The sequence below is a fragment of the Aphanomyces invadans genome (assembly GCF_000520115.1).
Source record: "Aphanomyces invadans strain NJM9701 unplaced genomic scaffold supercont1.12, whole genome shotgun sequence".
Classification (NCBI taxonomy): domain Eukaryota; phylum Oomycota; class Saprolegniomycetes; order Saprolegniales; family Verrucalvaceae; genus Aphanomyces; species Aphanomyces invadans.
The window spans coordinates 285,463-301,070 of record NW_008580157.1 but is presented as its reverse complement, the minus strand read 5'-3'; the positions used below and the strand labels follow the sequence as shown (position 1 = coordinate 301,070).

General features: G+C 54.9%; 3 protein-coding genes across 4 annotated transcripts; all 3 read right to left on the bottom strand.

The window, feature by feature from the left end:
* Window positions 1-428: 428 nt before the first annotated feature.
* H310_06620 (hypothetical protein) lies at window positions 429-12,647 on the bottom strand (the record flags this gene model as incomplete). The annotated part of the gene is made up of 17 exons (XM_008871753.1): window positions 429-1,469; window positions 1,515-1,631; window positions 1,681-1,820; window positions 1,870-2,273; window positions 2,328-2,476; window positions 2,518-3,297; window positions 3,363-4,768; window positions 4,819-7,984; window positions 8,050-8,190; window positions 8,254-10,380; window positions 10,452-10,544; window positions 10,588-10,812; window positions 10,876-11,100; window positions 11,167-11,511; window positions 11,563-11,743; window positions 11,806-11,896; window positions 11,954-12,647. 17 exons carry the CDS (start codon window positions 12,645-12,647, stop codon window positions 504-506), a joined length of 11,250 nt encoding a protein of 3,749 aa, XP_008869975.1. The 3' UTR covers window positions 429-503.
* A 680-nt stretch (window positions 12,648-13,327) lies between these two features.
* H310_06619 lies at window positions 13,328-14,431 on the bottom strand. 2 transcript variants are annotated; one of them, XM_008871751.1, is made up of 6 exons: window positions 14,313-14,431; window positions 14,140-14,260; window positions 14,017-14,087; window positions 13,834-13,960; window positions 13,698-13,773; window positions 13,328-13,652 (listed from the first exon to the last, which is right to left on the bottom strand). In XM_008871751.1, exons 1-6 carry the CDS (start codon window positions 14,419-14,421, stop codon window positions 13,410-13,412), a joined length of 747 nt encoding a protein of 248 aa, XP_008869973.1. In that variant the 5' UTR covers window positions 14,422-14,431; the 3' UTR covers window positions 13,328-13,409. The 2 variants fall into 2 exon arrangements, with proteins under 2 accessions (XP_008869973.1, XP_008869974.1); XM_008871752.1 differs by having other exon boundaries at window positions 13,328-13,773.
* A 540-nt stretch (window positions 14,432-14,971) lies between these two features.
* Window positions 14,972-15,545, bottom strand: H310_06618 (hypothetical protein). Its single transcript, XM_008871750.1, has 2 exons — window positions 15,411-15,545; window positions 14,972-15,363 (listed from the first exon to the last, which is right to left on the bottom strand). Exon 2 carries the CDS (start codon window positions 15,340-15,342, stop codon window positions 15,019-15,021), a length of 324 nt encoding a protein of 107 aa, XP_008869972.1. The 5' UTR covers window positions 15,343-15,363; window positions 15,411-15,545; the 3' UTR covers window positions 14,972-15,018.
* Between the last annotated feature and the right edge of the window lie 63 nt (window positions 15,546-15,608).

Here is a 15,608-nt window from a genome sequence, read left to right as displayed (position 1 = left end):
TCAAGCAGCTGTGGACGGAATCACCACGACGTTCCATGTGCCGTGGCGTACAGAACAGCGTACTCAACGATGGTCCTCGAGTTCACGCTTCGGACCCTGCGGTGAACTACACAACTGGACACGATAACATGCATGAATGGTCGACATCAACACCGAGCAAAACTGGATCGTGGTGGCGCGGCGAGTGTGTGCAAGCTGTGGATGTGCGTGTACCATCCGGCTCATTTGGCCCGGTAGACAATGCACCACCATCACAATTTGATTGCTCCTGGTCCGGTTCTGAGACAATTTGGCAGGGACTAATCCTTCGTAGGCTGCGATTCAAGGTTCGCAGATACCATGATACGTGCAGTTGAATGCGTTCTCGACAATGCTCGAGACACCTGCAAGTTCATGCGCCTGGGCGGTGTGGCGATAACTGGCACAACGAGCACAACAATCACGTCGAAATTGCTTACACCGATGGACGGTATGATGCATAAACCGATCGAACAAGGAAAACCTTAAGCCCACGGACTCCACCCGTGAAAAATGCGACCCAAAATGTTTGGCGCAGTTGCCAATTGTATCAAGGCTTTGGCTTGGTCGACGGGAGACAGGATCGTGTGGGGGAGCACGTCAGGGGCTGGGAGCGACGATTGCAATGGCTTCAGCACCGCTGCCACATGTGGATTCAGCGCCAGTTCGTCGATCAAAATGTGCACGGCATGCTCGCCGCGGAGTTTCCGCCGCGCCAACTCTATTTTCATCTGAGGCATCCACATTGACGCGGTCTCTGTCATGTCGAGCTGCTCCGTCTTCTTCTTCTTCGACTGGGTCTGCCATTCCAACAGCGGTTCGTTCAAAAACACGTGCATGACGCTGTCAATGCGCTGTTGTTGTCCGCGCAGCGCATCCAACACGGCTGCGAGATCTTGCTGGAGAAGGAGTTTGGCGACGTGGGGCTGCAGCACCCCTTGCAACTGCTGTGTGTATCGAAATGGAACGAGTTCGGGGACTGGGAGGAGACTCGCGCCGGCGCCAAAACTAATGCCGAAATCTATCCCCACCACCGCTCCCGTGCGTTGGTCCAACAAAAAGTTGTCCAAATGACGGTCGCCAATGCCTAGCACGTACGAGCACCCGTTGAACGCGGCGAGCGACGTCCCAAAGCAATCGCGCAACTGGAAAAACGCTTGGGTCGTTTTCGCCATGTGGACAAGTCGTCGGCGCAGCAAATCTGACGGCACGAGAGCTTGCGCTTGGACCAACGTGGCGACGACGGCGGGTGTAGGTGCGGTCGCGATCTTGTGGCCGTACGTTTTGCCCTTTTGCTTGGTCCAAAAGCCTTCGTACAATTGGCCAGGTGGACTCTGCAGCAGATTCGTCTTCTTCGTGGACGTCGCAAGTTCCTCTTCCACAACGGTCTTGAGCGTAGTTGTGTGGCCAAGCCATTCCACGAGGCCAATGGTGGTCGTCATCGGAACAACCTACGCCACAAATCGACAAGGAAAAAATGGCTACACACGACTTACGTTGTACGTCCGCGAGGACAACCGTCGGCGACTGCACTGTGTATGCTGTTCTAAGATCCCATTCATGATGCCAAACAGTTGTTCAATGCGCTGATCCAGCCGCAAATCTTCCCCACCCTGGATAAATCAACATTGGCCCTCGTTGGCAACTACACGGGAAATGTACCTTGACCAAAAACACATACGTGCGTTCATCCGACGAGTGAAATACGATTCGCTTGGGTAATTGTTTGGACGGCAGCACCGTCAGTTGTGGTTCGCAGCTCAAAATGTACGAATGGGTGGCCGGGTCGGGCTTGTCCCACCCTAGAATTTCAACGGTGAATCGAGGGGCGACTGGATATCGGATGCGTACGCTTGGTGTATTGCCCAGGGAGCTCAATTCGTATTTTTACAGGGTCCAGGTGGGCCAGCCAGTCGGAAAAGTCGACGAGCTTGGCCTTCCATTGGCGATCGATGCCGTACTTTCCAGGCATGACTTGAAAAGTCTGGCTCAACCAGCCCCGTGCCGTGTGGAGTGTTGTCGTGGTCGTCAACTGGCCGTCTTTGCCCAGCATTCCCTCGAGATGTTTTCGATGTTGCTGCATCCACTGGCGATTGTATCGTCCAATTTGGTTGCCCAGCACTTTGGCTGGATCATCCCAGAGCTTCGACAGGGTATCCGCGACGATGGTAGCGACTTGTGCCTTGGGCTTTGCGTCGACCACGTCGGTCAGGTACCGGAGCGCTTCCTTCAGACGAATCTCGGGGTGATGGAGCCTGTCGATTCGACACTATGGCTCGTCCTCACAAGAACATGAGTGGAAAGCTTACCCTTCTAACGCCGCAACGAATTGATCCAGCGACGTGTCCTGCAACAACGCAGCCAATCGATGGAAGCGAGGGTTGGTCGCCATGCCTGGAATCGACGCACTGGACAATCGAAAGTCGTAGTACAACGCTCTGCCATACTCGGCGGCCATCTATCGACGACGATAACCAACGGCATTCGCTAGTCACGTACCTTCTCCAACAAATTCAAGACCCAGTCGTTAAACGGTGACGAGTGTATATCCAAGAGCGCCATGATCTGCGCCGACCAGTGTAGGCACGTCCATAGCGGAACACGCTGCATTCTAGTGTCCAATATCGGTAACAGCTTGGCTGGGGCGTCGCGAACGAGGCCAAGCACACGTGGAAAGTACGCGGCGCACGTCTTGTTTGCTTGAGCCATGCCCCACAGCACAGTCTCAACAAATGCTTGGGCAAATGGGCCGCTAGGGCACTTGTCGTTGGCCGCGCGCTCGATGCACTTGTCTAGGTACTCGATATACATGACGTGCATGCTTGTCATGGCCGTGGCCCTGGCCGTTTGAAACTCGAAAATCTCCAGGGCACTGGTTTCGAGCGTTGCGCCAAGCGACGCGCTTCCAAACTCGCGATGAAAAGCCGACGCTTCCATGAGAGCGCGCGCCTGCCATCCGTAGATTTCTGTCTGGGTAGCGGCAGGCATGGTCGGGATGAACGCGATAACTTCTTCGTTGTCAAAGAGGCGATTCAGCGCCCCGTAGTAGTTGGAGACTTGTGTCAGCACCTTTTCCTTGGCGTCGCCTTCTAGCGTCGAGACGACTTGCAGTTGTCGGCTCGCGAGCTTTGAAACTTGGGCCGAGTACACTTGTACCATGTGCAGCGTCAATTTCGGCAAGTGGGCTTGCATACATAACGTTCGGTAGTCGGCTAAGAGTCTTCCTGCCAGGGCCAACACGTTCGAAGCTACAGCTGCTTCCGCGTACGACAGAATGGTCTAGGTATACCAGATTGAGCCACGTAGGAAGCCTAGCGCAACGATGACTGGAATGGAACACGCACATGCACTCGGATCGACGATATGTTGTCCTCGATACTTTGGGTAGACGATTGGTTGTTGGCGATGACCAGCGTTTCATAGCCAACGTTTCGAATCAAGTAGTACATGGACCACGCGTCGAGAGGGTCCTCTTGCACCAGTGGCGCAATGGGCTTCCACTTTTCGACGCACGACTTGGCCCCGTGGTGTTGTTTGGCCACAGCCAACACATCATCGAGAAACACCATATTAGGTAGTCGCAAGAGTTGGCGGTATTGGTGGGAGGCAGGCATGCTGGTCCATTGATGCAAGCACCCAGCGTAAAACTCTTCGACGGCCGCGCGCGCTTGGCTCTGTTGGTCCAGCTGGATATACGTGCTAGCCATGAGGTCTGGAAATCGCGTCATTAGATACTGGAGCTTGTCGTGGGGTTGGTTCTGGAGTGTGCTATTGACGAACAAGGCCAACATCGACGTGTTGTGCGTTGCAAGGCACGCCTGGAGAAAGTATCCCATGTGTTTTTCTTGGAATGGCTCGTGGTGGTGCCACAATTGATCTGGGTCGACGTCTTGTAGAAGCGAGTCCCAACGGTTGAGCTTGGCGAGGCAATGAAATTGTTCCGACTTCCACCTCTGTCGCTCCAGAATCGACATGCCGTGGTGGTCATCGTCGGTCACAAGAGCGGCATACTTGGCTTCGGCGTCGTTGTAATACTGCAGAGCCGCAATCAAGTCGCCTTGCAGCTGCGCCTCGACAGCCATCGTCGCTTCAGGCACTTTGCTCTGGTCGTTGGCCAGCGCAAGCAAGTACGGTTCATTCTGGACCGCTTGGAGAATATGGTACAACTGGTTCCACGCGAGCGCCGCCACTTGGGCGTCGGACGACTTGATCAAGATTTCCTCGAGGATGCGCTGGCCCGAGGCCAGATTTCGACTTGAGATGCTCGATGTGCCCACGATGTCTGGTGCCAACAACAAAGTCGACGGGTGTTGCCGTAATAATGTTATGTATGCTTGATGGAGAGCCGCGACGAACAACGTGTTGCCGTGTGACAGTTGCAAGAGCGACTCCAGCTGGTTAAATACCTGCGCTTGGGTCTCACTGGGCAGCGTCGGGAGTACTGCGGCGAGCATGGCGGAAAAGAGCGCGATCGCCGTGGCAGAGTGGAGCGACGCCACGACGAGAAGGGGACGCACGAAGTCCATGCGTGGAATTTGAATGTCTGGGAGCTCGCCGACGCGATACGCGCGAAAGAGACTCACGGTCTCCCCTTTAGACTTCTCCTGTTGCAGGCGCGCCAGCTCGTGGCGCTTTGTCCGGCTCGCTCGATCTTGAAAAAACGATTTCGTGCGGCTCGCATCGTCCGACGTTGAATCGTTGGAGGTTGTCGACGCTCTTTTGTAAAACCGGACTCGTGGAGGAACTGCGCCTGCAATCATAAAGTCGTGGGTGTGAGCCGTGAGAAACGAAGCACAGTACCATACGAACTGGGTTGTAAAGTTGACGTGGCGGAGGGCCCTCCCTGACTGGATAAAAGGTGCTGCGACTGCGTTTGCGACCACAATCGATCCTGAGTCGCCTTGACTAACCCCGGTACAAGCTGTTGTTGGCTTTGGAGCGCCATGGCATCTTGGGAAAACAGCGGTGTCAGGATGTTTTGAGTGCGTCGCTCCCATGACGTATCGATCTGCACCGAATCAAAATGGCACGTTGCGGACAGTGGCGTGCTGAACAGGAGAGACGAGTTGTCGGGGGTTGACGCACCAAGGGCTAGCCATAGCGTCGGTGCATACCGCACCCATTCTTCGGTTGTATCGCAATGATAAAGCTGCCCAAAGAGCGCCAGGAGACGATGGTCGCAAGACTGCGGAAGGTGCTTTTCCCAGAACGCTCCCGCTTTGTCGCGAATGGTCCCGTTCGTGTCTGTGAGCGCCTTGAGAAGAATGCGATGGACACTGGGAACGTCCGCTTTGTCCGTGGCCAAAAGAAAGTCGAGCACTTTCATCTGGCATGCGTCCGACTCGAACGCGATTGTGACAGCACCGTCTCCTTCCAGCAACGTGAGCTGCAAGTCGGGGGCGAGTGACGGCCAAAGTTTGGCCAGCACATCCAAGAGGCGCCCGGTCACGGTGGGGTTGTTGTGGATTAACAGGCGAGGCATATGCACCCGCAACAAGCGAAACAATGTCGTGGCATCGATGTCACACGCAAAGAAAATGTCGAGAAAGTGCAGCGACAGTGTATCTTGAATCAAGATCCTCGGCAAGATGGACACGAGGCGATTGACCACAGAGCCCGTGACGATGGCGGGGTAGTGGATTGCGACCTGCTTCAGGCTTACGAGGAAGCGGTCGGGTTTGTCGAGCTGAAAGAACTCGTGCAGCTGCGCATCCAGCCTCGATTCGAACGACGTCGAGTGCATGTGTTTCAAGACGAGTCCCGCCAAGTCGGCAGCCAATTGCGGCGTCGACTTATGCGAAGACGAAACCCGCGCCAACACGGCCGATTCCAACTTGCTGGACGCGTTCCGCAGGGAGTATTCAAACCAGGAAACCGGAGCAGCTGCATCGAATGCCAGGTTGACCAACATGGCGGTGATTTGCATACCGGCCACGTGGCGCGAAGTATCGGGCAGCGCTTCGCCCTCCGTGCTAACCATTCCCACGACGATGTCCATGTCGAGAAAACGGCACTGCGACGGAAACCGAGTGACAAACGCTTCAATCAAGTACAAATTGTCGCGCAAGATTACGGTCGACGTGCTTGGCGCGACACAAATGAGATGGTTCACGAATCGGGACAAGTCGTCGGCAACTGAGTCCAAGGACCACGTGTCTAGTAACAAATGGCACACGTCCCGCAGGAGGTAATGGAATTCGTCTAGCTTGGGCACGACCAGCGTGAGTTCGATCAGAGGGCTGACAAACTTGGCAGCGAACGGCGCAAACAGCGCCGGTCGATTCAATACGACTTTACACAGAAACAAACGGACGGCTGTCGACGAGTGCGTCGTGAGGTTGAACCACACCTTGTCCATCCAACCTGGCATCGCCGTGCTCGTCCACTGCGGTTGAAACAGCCGCTCCATGTGCTTGATCGTTTGCATGAGCGGAAGCATGCACGGGTGTGAGTTGAGGACATCCAATTCAAGTGCATCGTCGTCGTCTGCTTCCGTGCTGTCGACGGGTGCACTACCCAACGAGTCGTCGTCACCACCGTTGTGGTTGTCGTCGAGCGGGGCGACGCTTTGACTGAGGCTACTGCCCTCCAAGAACTGCGTGGAAATGTCGATGCGTTTGAATAAAGGCGAAAGGCGGCTGTGCCGTCGGGACGTCGTCGACAAGTATCGAGTGGGAAACGCAGCTGTCTCCGCGTCAAACGAGTATTCATGGCGAGCATCTTCGTCGCCGAGCATGATGTTGGGCCATATTGCATCGGCGAACAGCAGCTGTGTGTAAAATTTTTCCTGCGTTTGGGTCTTTCGCACGGTGGTAAGGAGGCATCGAAACGCCGCCATGGCGACGGGACGGTCGGCACTCGAGCATTTCTGACTTGCGGCTTTGCACAAGCGCATGGTGAGCTCGTTCCCTTTGGCCGGGGCCCCTGCATACACGGGATTCACTGCCTGGCGAATGGTGTCTCCGGCAATGCAGTTGTACAGGAGTTCCAGCATTCCAAACGCCGTCACGACAAATTGAGTCGGGGATGCCTCACTCGTCACGACAGTCATCACGTACTGGACGACGGGGATACGGGAATACGTGGACGTGTACAGCGCTACGACGGCAGGTTCGTCCATCCGATGCACGAGCGGCACAAACAATTGTCGCAGAAGTGTTGTTCGGACGTGGTCCGTCTGAGAGAGCGAAAAGAGGATGGCCACGATGTCCATACAGACGGATGAAATCCGGGGAACTGGCACGTCTTCGCAAAACGCTTCAAACATGGCGTTGATTTTGGCAAAGAACGCGTGCCGGCTCTTCTCGTTGAGGCTGCGAAACAGCGTCTTCAACAGCCCAATGTGCCCGCTCTGAGCAAGCATGGCCAAGTACGTTTGGAATAGCAAGGCAAACTTTTCAAAGTCCAGCGACCCCACCGCGACATCCGACGACGTTACGGGGAAATCATGCACCACGACGTGGCTGACGGCGTCCTCTAGTGGTGGGCCAAACTCAGCTGCGTCTACTTGAAGCAGCACCGGGATCAACTCCAACGCGGCCACTTTTACCGCCACGGATGTCGACGTCGCGTTGTCGCAAAGCAGTCGTTTGATTCCCCATGCACACTCTGCCAGCGACACCGTCGACGGATCGCGCATCGTTTGCAATAGATGAAGCAGCGTTTTCAACAAGAGCGCCTGTTCGGCGGCTGCCGTCGCGTTTAATACAAACGCTGCAAACGGACCGATGCACGGGGCGAGGGCTGCATCGTGCCCACGCTTGGGCGAGAGGTCGAGCACGTAGCGCAACGTGTGCACAAACCCGTGATGGGTTCGAATGTGATCCAATAAACCACGGACAACGCGGAGCCAGATCTCATCGTTGTCTTTGATTGCCTTGTCGAACGTGGCGGAAAAGAGCGCGTACTGGTCTGGTGTAGGCTGCAAAATGAATGCAACAATGTCCCAACCCAGCGCAATCGCTGTCTACAAAGGCATGCACGGTCCTCGTCAGCTCATCCATCCAGATAACATCGGATGCCACAACGTGCCTCGATCGCGGTGTGGGCCACTTGGACCTCGACAGGGGTCATCGTTGCACTCTTCTTCTTGGATACCGCCAAGCGAGCGAAATCGTCAGCGATCTGACGACGACACGGTGCATCGCTCTCCCAGAAATTGATCTTGTCCAGCTACCAGGCAACCCCCAGTGGATGTGACATGCAATTGCATGAACATGATAGAATCGGGAGTACCAATTGATACGTCGTGCAAAGGCGCTGTGCCAGGTCGGAATCCATAAAGAACAGCAATGCTCGGTCGTAGACTGGGTTGTCCATCAAGTGCTTTGCCACGACCGTTCGAAGTGGCAGCTGAGAATGTTGCAACAATGCTTTGCACACGCGCAACCACGTGTCGCTTGCGTCGGGAGCGGACAGCTCGAGGAAGTGGACTACTGTGGGGTCCAGTCGAGCGAGGACGACCAAGTCAAAGAATCGTTCGCTCAACACGTTGGACGCCATGACTTGATGGTGGAGCATGGGAACAGCGACTGGGTCATCCATGGCGAGAGTCACAAGTTTGCATACGCCGAGGAACGCCCGATTTCTCGCCAACGATAGCGAGTCGTTGGAGCACTCGACAAAGTGCTTTGCTGCCACAAGAACTCGATGGCAACCATCGATCGGATCGTCGTCGTGCGTGCGCTTGCCGGTACGAGCACCCAAGTCAAAGAGGACTGCATCTCCAATCAAGCCGGCGTTTCCAATCGTCGGAGCGCACGCCCACACAATGCACTCTGTTGACGCCGCGATCGTGTTGTACCACATCTGGCACATGTCTGACTCGAACGCGAGACTGGTCAAGTGGTGCGGGGCGAAAATGTCTTGCAGCTGCGAGACCGAGTGGTTCTTTTGGAATTGTTTCAGCCACTCTCGGCACGAGCCCGTCCGGTTGACCATGCGCGAGAACTGCACAAACAAGTGCAAGCACTGCGACCGAAATGTTGGGGCCGAACTCGCAATGTTGGCAAACAACCACGTTGTAAACTTGTCCAGATTCAAGCATTCGGGTCCCCCGAGCTCGATACGTGCGTCGTTGTCGTGTTGCAAGTCTGGCGCACGCTTCATGACGATCTTCTCCAAGTGGCCCAACGCTTGCACTAGAGGTAGTACGGCTATTGCGTTGGGCTCCTCGGGCTTTAGCGCGACTAGTAGATACTTGGCAATCGACAGGGCGTACACATTGACCAACTCGTCGTCTTCTCGAAATTCCCTGTACATGTTATTGATAGCCATTCCGACACCCAGGCGGCATGGCAGAGATGGATGACTGCACAGGCCAAACAACCGCTCAAAGAGAGAATGGGCCGAAAAGCACGTGCTTTCAGGCTGTTTGCTGGCATACTTGAGAAACGTTGTGATTGATTGAGCTGCCAAGTCGCGCACCCCGCCGCTGTCCACTCGCGACAGGCCGTCAATGAGCGCATCCAGGAATGCCTGCGCCTCAAACGGATATTGCGTCGCCACGCCGCTAAACCAACGAAGAAGCTGCGCCAATAGTGGAGCAAAGAGCGATCGAATGATCGTGTCAGCGTCTGCGGCAAGCTGCAGCAACGATGGAAACACAAGGTGCCAGTGGTCAAAGTAGATAGACTTTTCTGTCGCCTGCGCCTTGGATCGGGGAAGCGTTGCAGTCTTGCCGCACAGGTACAGAACGATCGCATGGTAGGCTTCACCTGCGGCCGATTTCACGGTGCGGTCGATGCTCGTGGCGGCAAGGTCTTTCATCTGGTACAACAACGGTTCGATTGAAATGTCGACGTGAACGCTGTCCACTGCCAACGGAAAATCGAGTGGAGCGGGGATCGCTATATCGGGCGACGTTTCCTGGACCACATAGCGGCAATACCCACCCAACGACCCCAACAGTCGAAGCACTTGGATCTGGAATGAAGCAGATTGGTTTGTCGCGTCCAAGTACGGAGCGACAAGGGGGAGCAGGTCGGGGTAGAGAGGGGCCAACATGTCCGGCTGGTTCACTCGCCAGAGGTCTAGGGCTTCGATGGCGGCGACCGCGGTTGTGTGGTGCGACACCCCAAGGATCAAGGCCTGCTTCAGAGCTGGCACGATTGTCGAAATGTCTACCATCGTCGTCGGTGCTGCCAGGACGAAGAGCGACGTTGCGATCAAGAGCTCGTCGTGGTACTGCTGCATCGCATTGGACACGTCCACAACAAACTGGATGAAATCCTCGGCCAACGGGTCTGGAAGCGACGGTGCGGCGGAGAGCATGCGGGACATGACCGTCGCCAAGCGATAAAACGCCGACACGAGCGGCAAAGCACGCGCTTTGGAGAGAATCTGCTGCAAGTACAACGGAATCTACACGATGCCAGGCATCCAAACTGAGTCCACAACAAGTCAACACACGAGAACGGCGTGTGTGTGCCTACCCATGCATGAAAGTATCGTTCGACGGAAGGGGCCCACCGTTCAACAAATTCAGTGGTGTTGAGAATGATAGTGTGGTCTCGCGCGACGACCGGCTGCGTGGTTCCATTAGCTCGAAAAGTTGCTCACGGGTCGTACAGCGTATTCCGACGCGGACGTCAAGTCGTTGGCACGATCGATCTTGAGCTCGTAGCGCAGGTCCAACCGATCAAGGATGGACAACGTCACATCCGCCATCGCATTGACAAAACGTTGTTGTAAAGTAGGATCGTGCATTCGCATGAAGCACCCCCGCCAGAGCACCTCGTATTCAAAGAGCAGGCGGGACTCGGGAAGGCCCGTCTCGGGATGAAACATCATGTCCTACGTCAAATTTGAAGACCATTCATGTGCCGTCGACGCAAGCAAGATGCGACGCATGCATACAGATTCAGATGGATTCACGCGGGTCGACACGGTCAGAAACATGCCGTGCTGCACGATTCGCTTCAACACGTCCGCCGCTGAATCGGAGTAAAATGATTCGGCAATCGCAACGAATGCGACCTCGGCTTGGTACTTGACGTAGATTGCACTAGCAGGATACGCGTCCAAGATGCGGCCGACCAATTCGACGGCGAAATTCTGCACAACACTGTCGTGGCGCTCCATCTACGCAACGTACAGCGTCATCCGCGGTGGCCATTCAGGACGTTGCAACGTGCAGATGGAGGTCACCTTTTGAATGAACCGCGCGAAGCATGTCGTGTAGCGGCACAGCAGCATCCACTTGACACGCTTCCCGTCTCGGACAGCCATGAGGTCCTCGCCGTACTTGATCAGCCTGGTGCAGATCTTGGCGAGCGCGTCGTTGGTAAGAAAGGCCGGCACGATCGAGGCAAAGTTGCCGAGCCCGGCCAGTGCGACCGATGCCTTGTCGTCGGCCAGTTTATCTGTCACGCATGACAGGAATTCCTTGAGAAATCGGTTGAATGTTTTCTTGTGCGTGGGGACGTCTGCGACTAAACCGTGCGCGATGACGCTGAACATGGCGTCGAGGCACGCAAACGCGGGCTTTCGAATCTACAACCACTATCACGACGCTAGTCGAGGGGAACTCTTCCTCTGACGGACCTTTTTGTTCGAGCTCGAGCAACAGTAGAGCATGAGGGAGTAAAATTCGTACGGGTTTGCGTCCATGATGTTGTCGGCAAAAATGTCCATGCGCTTGCTTAGCAGCCCAAGGCACGACTTGACAATGGCGAGACGCGAGAGGTTGCCAGACGCCGCCGTGGCCAGCGTCACGTGAATAAACCTGCGACAGTAATCACGATGAATTACAACAGGATCTGAAGGTGGCAGCGTGTAGGAGCATACTGGAACAACGCGTCCCGCTTGGACTTGTCGTAGGTGGTGGCATCCAGCATTTCCGTCAGGCAGACGAAACATCCGCTGATGACTTGCAACTCTAAGTCAAAGGCATCATGAAAGCCAACGGTCTTTGAGTGCGCCTTGGACTACCGACCTGGCGAGCTGTTCGACCCGAATTGTTTCCCCAGAGCAGCGTCAATCCAAAGCTGAACACTGGCTCGGTGACTTGCCATTTCGTCCGGGTACTTGTGAAAGAGACTCCCCAACACGTTCAGCATCACCCCTTTGACACTTTGTGTGCATTTGGAAGAATTGAGCTCGTTCAGGTATCGATCGGGGAGCGTGGTCATCGCCAGACCTGTCGCGGCACCTTTCGGATAGTGCTTGACGACAAATGCAACCAGTTCGCCGGATGCACTCCGCGCCTTGGACGGCAATTGGGATGATACAAGCAAATTGCAGCATGTCTGGGCAATGGATCCGACATGTCCGCCGATGGCATGGCGCAACGCGTCTTGCATGTCCTTGAGGAATGTGCGCAAGTGGTCCAGGGCAACTCCGAGTAACACTCCGAGCGTCGACTTCTTTGTCCCGTGGTCTTGCACTTGTAGGATGTTCAGCAAACTTGGTGTGTGTTGCTGCCCTGGGGTTGTTTGAAACAAGTGGAAACAGCATAGTTCCGCTGTTGCGCGTGACTCAAGCAAACAACGCACTGCACGGCGAAACAATGCCGCGACAAAGCTCTCGATTGTATCCTTGTCCACCTCGACATCCTTCGACGATGCTATGTCGTGCAATTGGCGCAAAGCTCGGTCCATTTGGTTCACATGATGGCTCTTCCCGGTCATGCCGCCGACGACAATTCGCGAACGTTGGGTTGATTCGGCGGTTTGCCAAGTTTATTGTTGATGTTATCCGGAAACCAGACAATTATCCGGATCTTAGCAGTTTCACAACAACATGCAGGAAGGACAGCCGGCAGCGCCACCACAGGGCGTTGGCGGCGTTTTCGGCCGCGATGGGACGCTCGAACGGCGAAATTAGGTGACGATCTTGGACGCTGCTGATTTCGTTTTTCGACGACGGAGCTGGGTAGCTGTCTAGCTTCATGTGCAATCTGCACACGATGGCGCACGAGGCAACTTTGTGAGCTTATTCGACCGAATGGCTCCACGGTTGCCATGCAAGGAAGCGGGCAAATTCTGCCCGTGGAAGAAAACCTGCTCCGTCATGCTGAATTTGGATGCGCTGTGCTCCCAATCCATGGAATGCTCATTATATTCAACGAAGTAAGCCATTCCACGGGATGAAGACCAACAACTACGCACGGGATAACCACGCAGGCGCGAATCATGAGGGAGAGGCATTCGTTGGACGAGAACGGCCATATAAACCAGATTTCGAAGAGTTGAGCGCGTAGAATGCTCGAAACCTCATCGCTTACACAAGACACATTCCCTCGTAGATGTCGACATTCACTTTCGCGCCGCAAGCGCACACCATGCTAGCTGTGAAATTTTGCTTTACAGTTGAGAGATGCACGCCACACATGCCCTTCATCCAAGGTGAATAGACGATGGCCACATGGATGTTGCAAGTCGAGTTAAATATTAAATGTCGCATTCAGCTTTGGGGCCGCCGTAGGTGTCGAGGGTCTTGGACGTAGCGTCCACGCGACGATATTCCATCAAGATGGGTGCTTTCTTCGGGTGCCAAATCGTGCGCTGGATGAACTCGAGCGAATGTTCTTTGCCCAAGGTCTTGTCCTCGCACCGGATTTGAATCTCGCCCAATTCCATCACAACATTCTTCTTGGACAAGAACTTACGCAAACAGATCTTCAGGTCCGACACCTACTCATCAACATCGTCATGTAACAGGATTCCACCGGCCCGCACTCTATTCTTGTCCGGGAGCTCCCAGTAGAACGTGAGGTCTTTGGTTCGCGGCGGAGTTCCCGTGGCGCGGAGGGTGCTATCATTGCGTGTATACGATGACTTTCAAGACGACGACTTGAAACGAGAGCGGGCACACCTCTTTACTGGCCGCATGACCATCTTAACAAGGGCACCACCCATCCGCTTGAACTTGGCTTCCTTGCCATGGGTCACGGTGGATTCGCTCCGAGCTTTGAACTTCAGTTTTTCGTAGAACGCTTCCTCTGCGCACTGCTTCAGACACTTTTCGTCTTGAAGACGGGGAAACGTCAATTCGTACCGTCGGCTTTGTCTTGGGGGTCCAAGTGAGGAAACAGCTTCCGTACGAGACCTTCCATAACGTGGTCTTGGCTACATGGAACGTCACGCGCGTCGTCCGGAGCGACCAAGATGAAGGGCGTACACGATCTGAGGAGGTTTCGTCTTGGTCCCGGACAAGGGATACGTCCCGAATTCGAGCTGGCAGATTGGACATTGGTTGCTCACGCCGGACACGATGTACTTGAAGATGCAGCTCTTGCAGACTACGTCGCGAGATCAGTAGGAAAGAACGACCACGACACGGTGTCGACGTACAAGTGTGTATGCACTCACGGATCGTGTAAGGCTGGCGAAAGTACCCATCGCACAGCGTGCACACGAAGTGTGGGTTGAGCTCCGACGTGTTGACGAGGAGCTTGTGCATGGCTGTTGTGGTCGAGTGTTGAATGCCAGCATTTTTCTTTGCCGAGTATCGCGATTTAATTGGTTAAAATACAATATCTTGGTCCAATCGAATTTCAGCACTGAACGACGTGTTGATCGACAGACAAATCCGCGCCAACGACGCCAGCACGTGTTGGTAGCAGCGGTCGACTGCCCGCTGGGATCGCGGCGTTGCCTGTGTGGTCGCTCCAGAGAGATCGAACGCACAGCGCGTAATGGCGTACGTTGAATTACGCGTCTGCAACATACGTCTCCCTTCACCATCGTGACGGACTCGTCTCCAGTTTGCCGTTCCGAGCGTGCCCATGTAGGGACGTTTGTGAGGGGGGCAAACTCATCACTAGAGGTATGCATTTGAATCAATAATAATGGACCTCCTCGCCACCGGAGCAAACGTGCGGTGATGGTTGATTTCGACGGGCGCAGTAGTGGCGGGAGCATTGTACCGGTGAAGGAAACTGTAAATGTCCAGCAGCGGCAGTCACTCCATTGCGACGGGCTTGACCTTCGGTCTCAAACGCATGGAACATGGTGACTTGCCGCTGCAGCATACTTTGGCCACGGAACACGACCGGGTTCACTGTCTCGTCGATGCCAGGATCCTAGTCCGAGCCATGTGCATGGAAGCACCTCGGATTTTCAGGCATTTCGACTCTCCACCGACGAACCGTCTAATGCCGTCCATTCGTCTAATGGAGCAGGCAAGATCGCAGGCACTTTGGGTCAGTGAGCGGCGCGATCGTGTGAAGCGTTTGGGGGAGGCATCCGGCAAAAGGTCGCAGACACCTTGGCCTGCTGTTCCACAAACAGAATGCGTTTGTGGCTCCATAAAGATGAGTGAACAAGAAACGAAGTAAGCGCGCGTCGCGGGATATGATGGTAGTCCTGTTGCGTGCAACATGCACGAGCTCACATGCTAGAGCTGAGTCCGTTGAAGTCGATGGTTGTTGCGGCCTTTGGATCTCATACCTCATACAGATTCTCATCGTACAAGATCCATTGCAAGGCACCGCACCTTGGCGCCGTCTGGAGTGTCGTGGTGGTTCAATTCACGTGTCGGTGGCAACGGCAGGCGCTTGATTGTCCTGATATCGTCGATCGCGGCCTCGATGTACCACGTTTTGATGTAACGACATTGAAAAACCCGAAAAATTTGCGAATTTCTAC

Coding starts and splice junctions, on each gene's coding strand:
- H310_06619 (XM_008871751.1), bottom strand. CDS start 14,421: ATGCACAAGCTCCTCGTCAACACGTCGGAGCTCAACCCACACTTCGTG. Junction 13,774..13,833: donor GTCATGCGGCCAGTAAAGAG/GTGTGCCCGCTC, acceptor ACGCAATGATAG/CACCCTCCGCGCCACGGGAA. Junction 13,653..13,697: donor AGCTCCCGGACAAGAATAGA/GTGCGGGCCGGT, acceptor GTTGATGAGTAG/GTGTCGGACCTGAAGATCTG.
- H310_06618 (XM_008871750.1), bottom strand. CDS start 15,342: ATGTTGCACGCAACAGGACTACCATCATATCCCGCGACGCGCGCTTAC.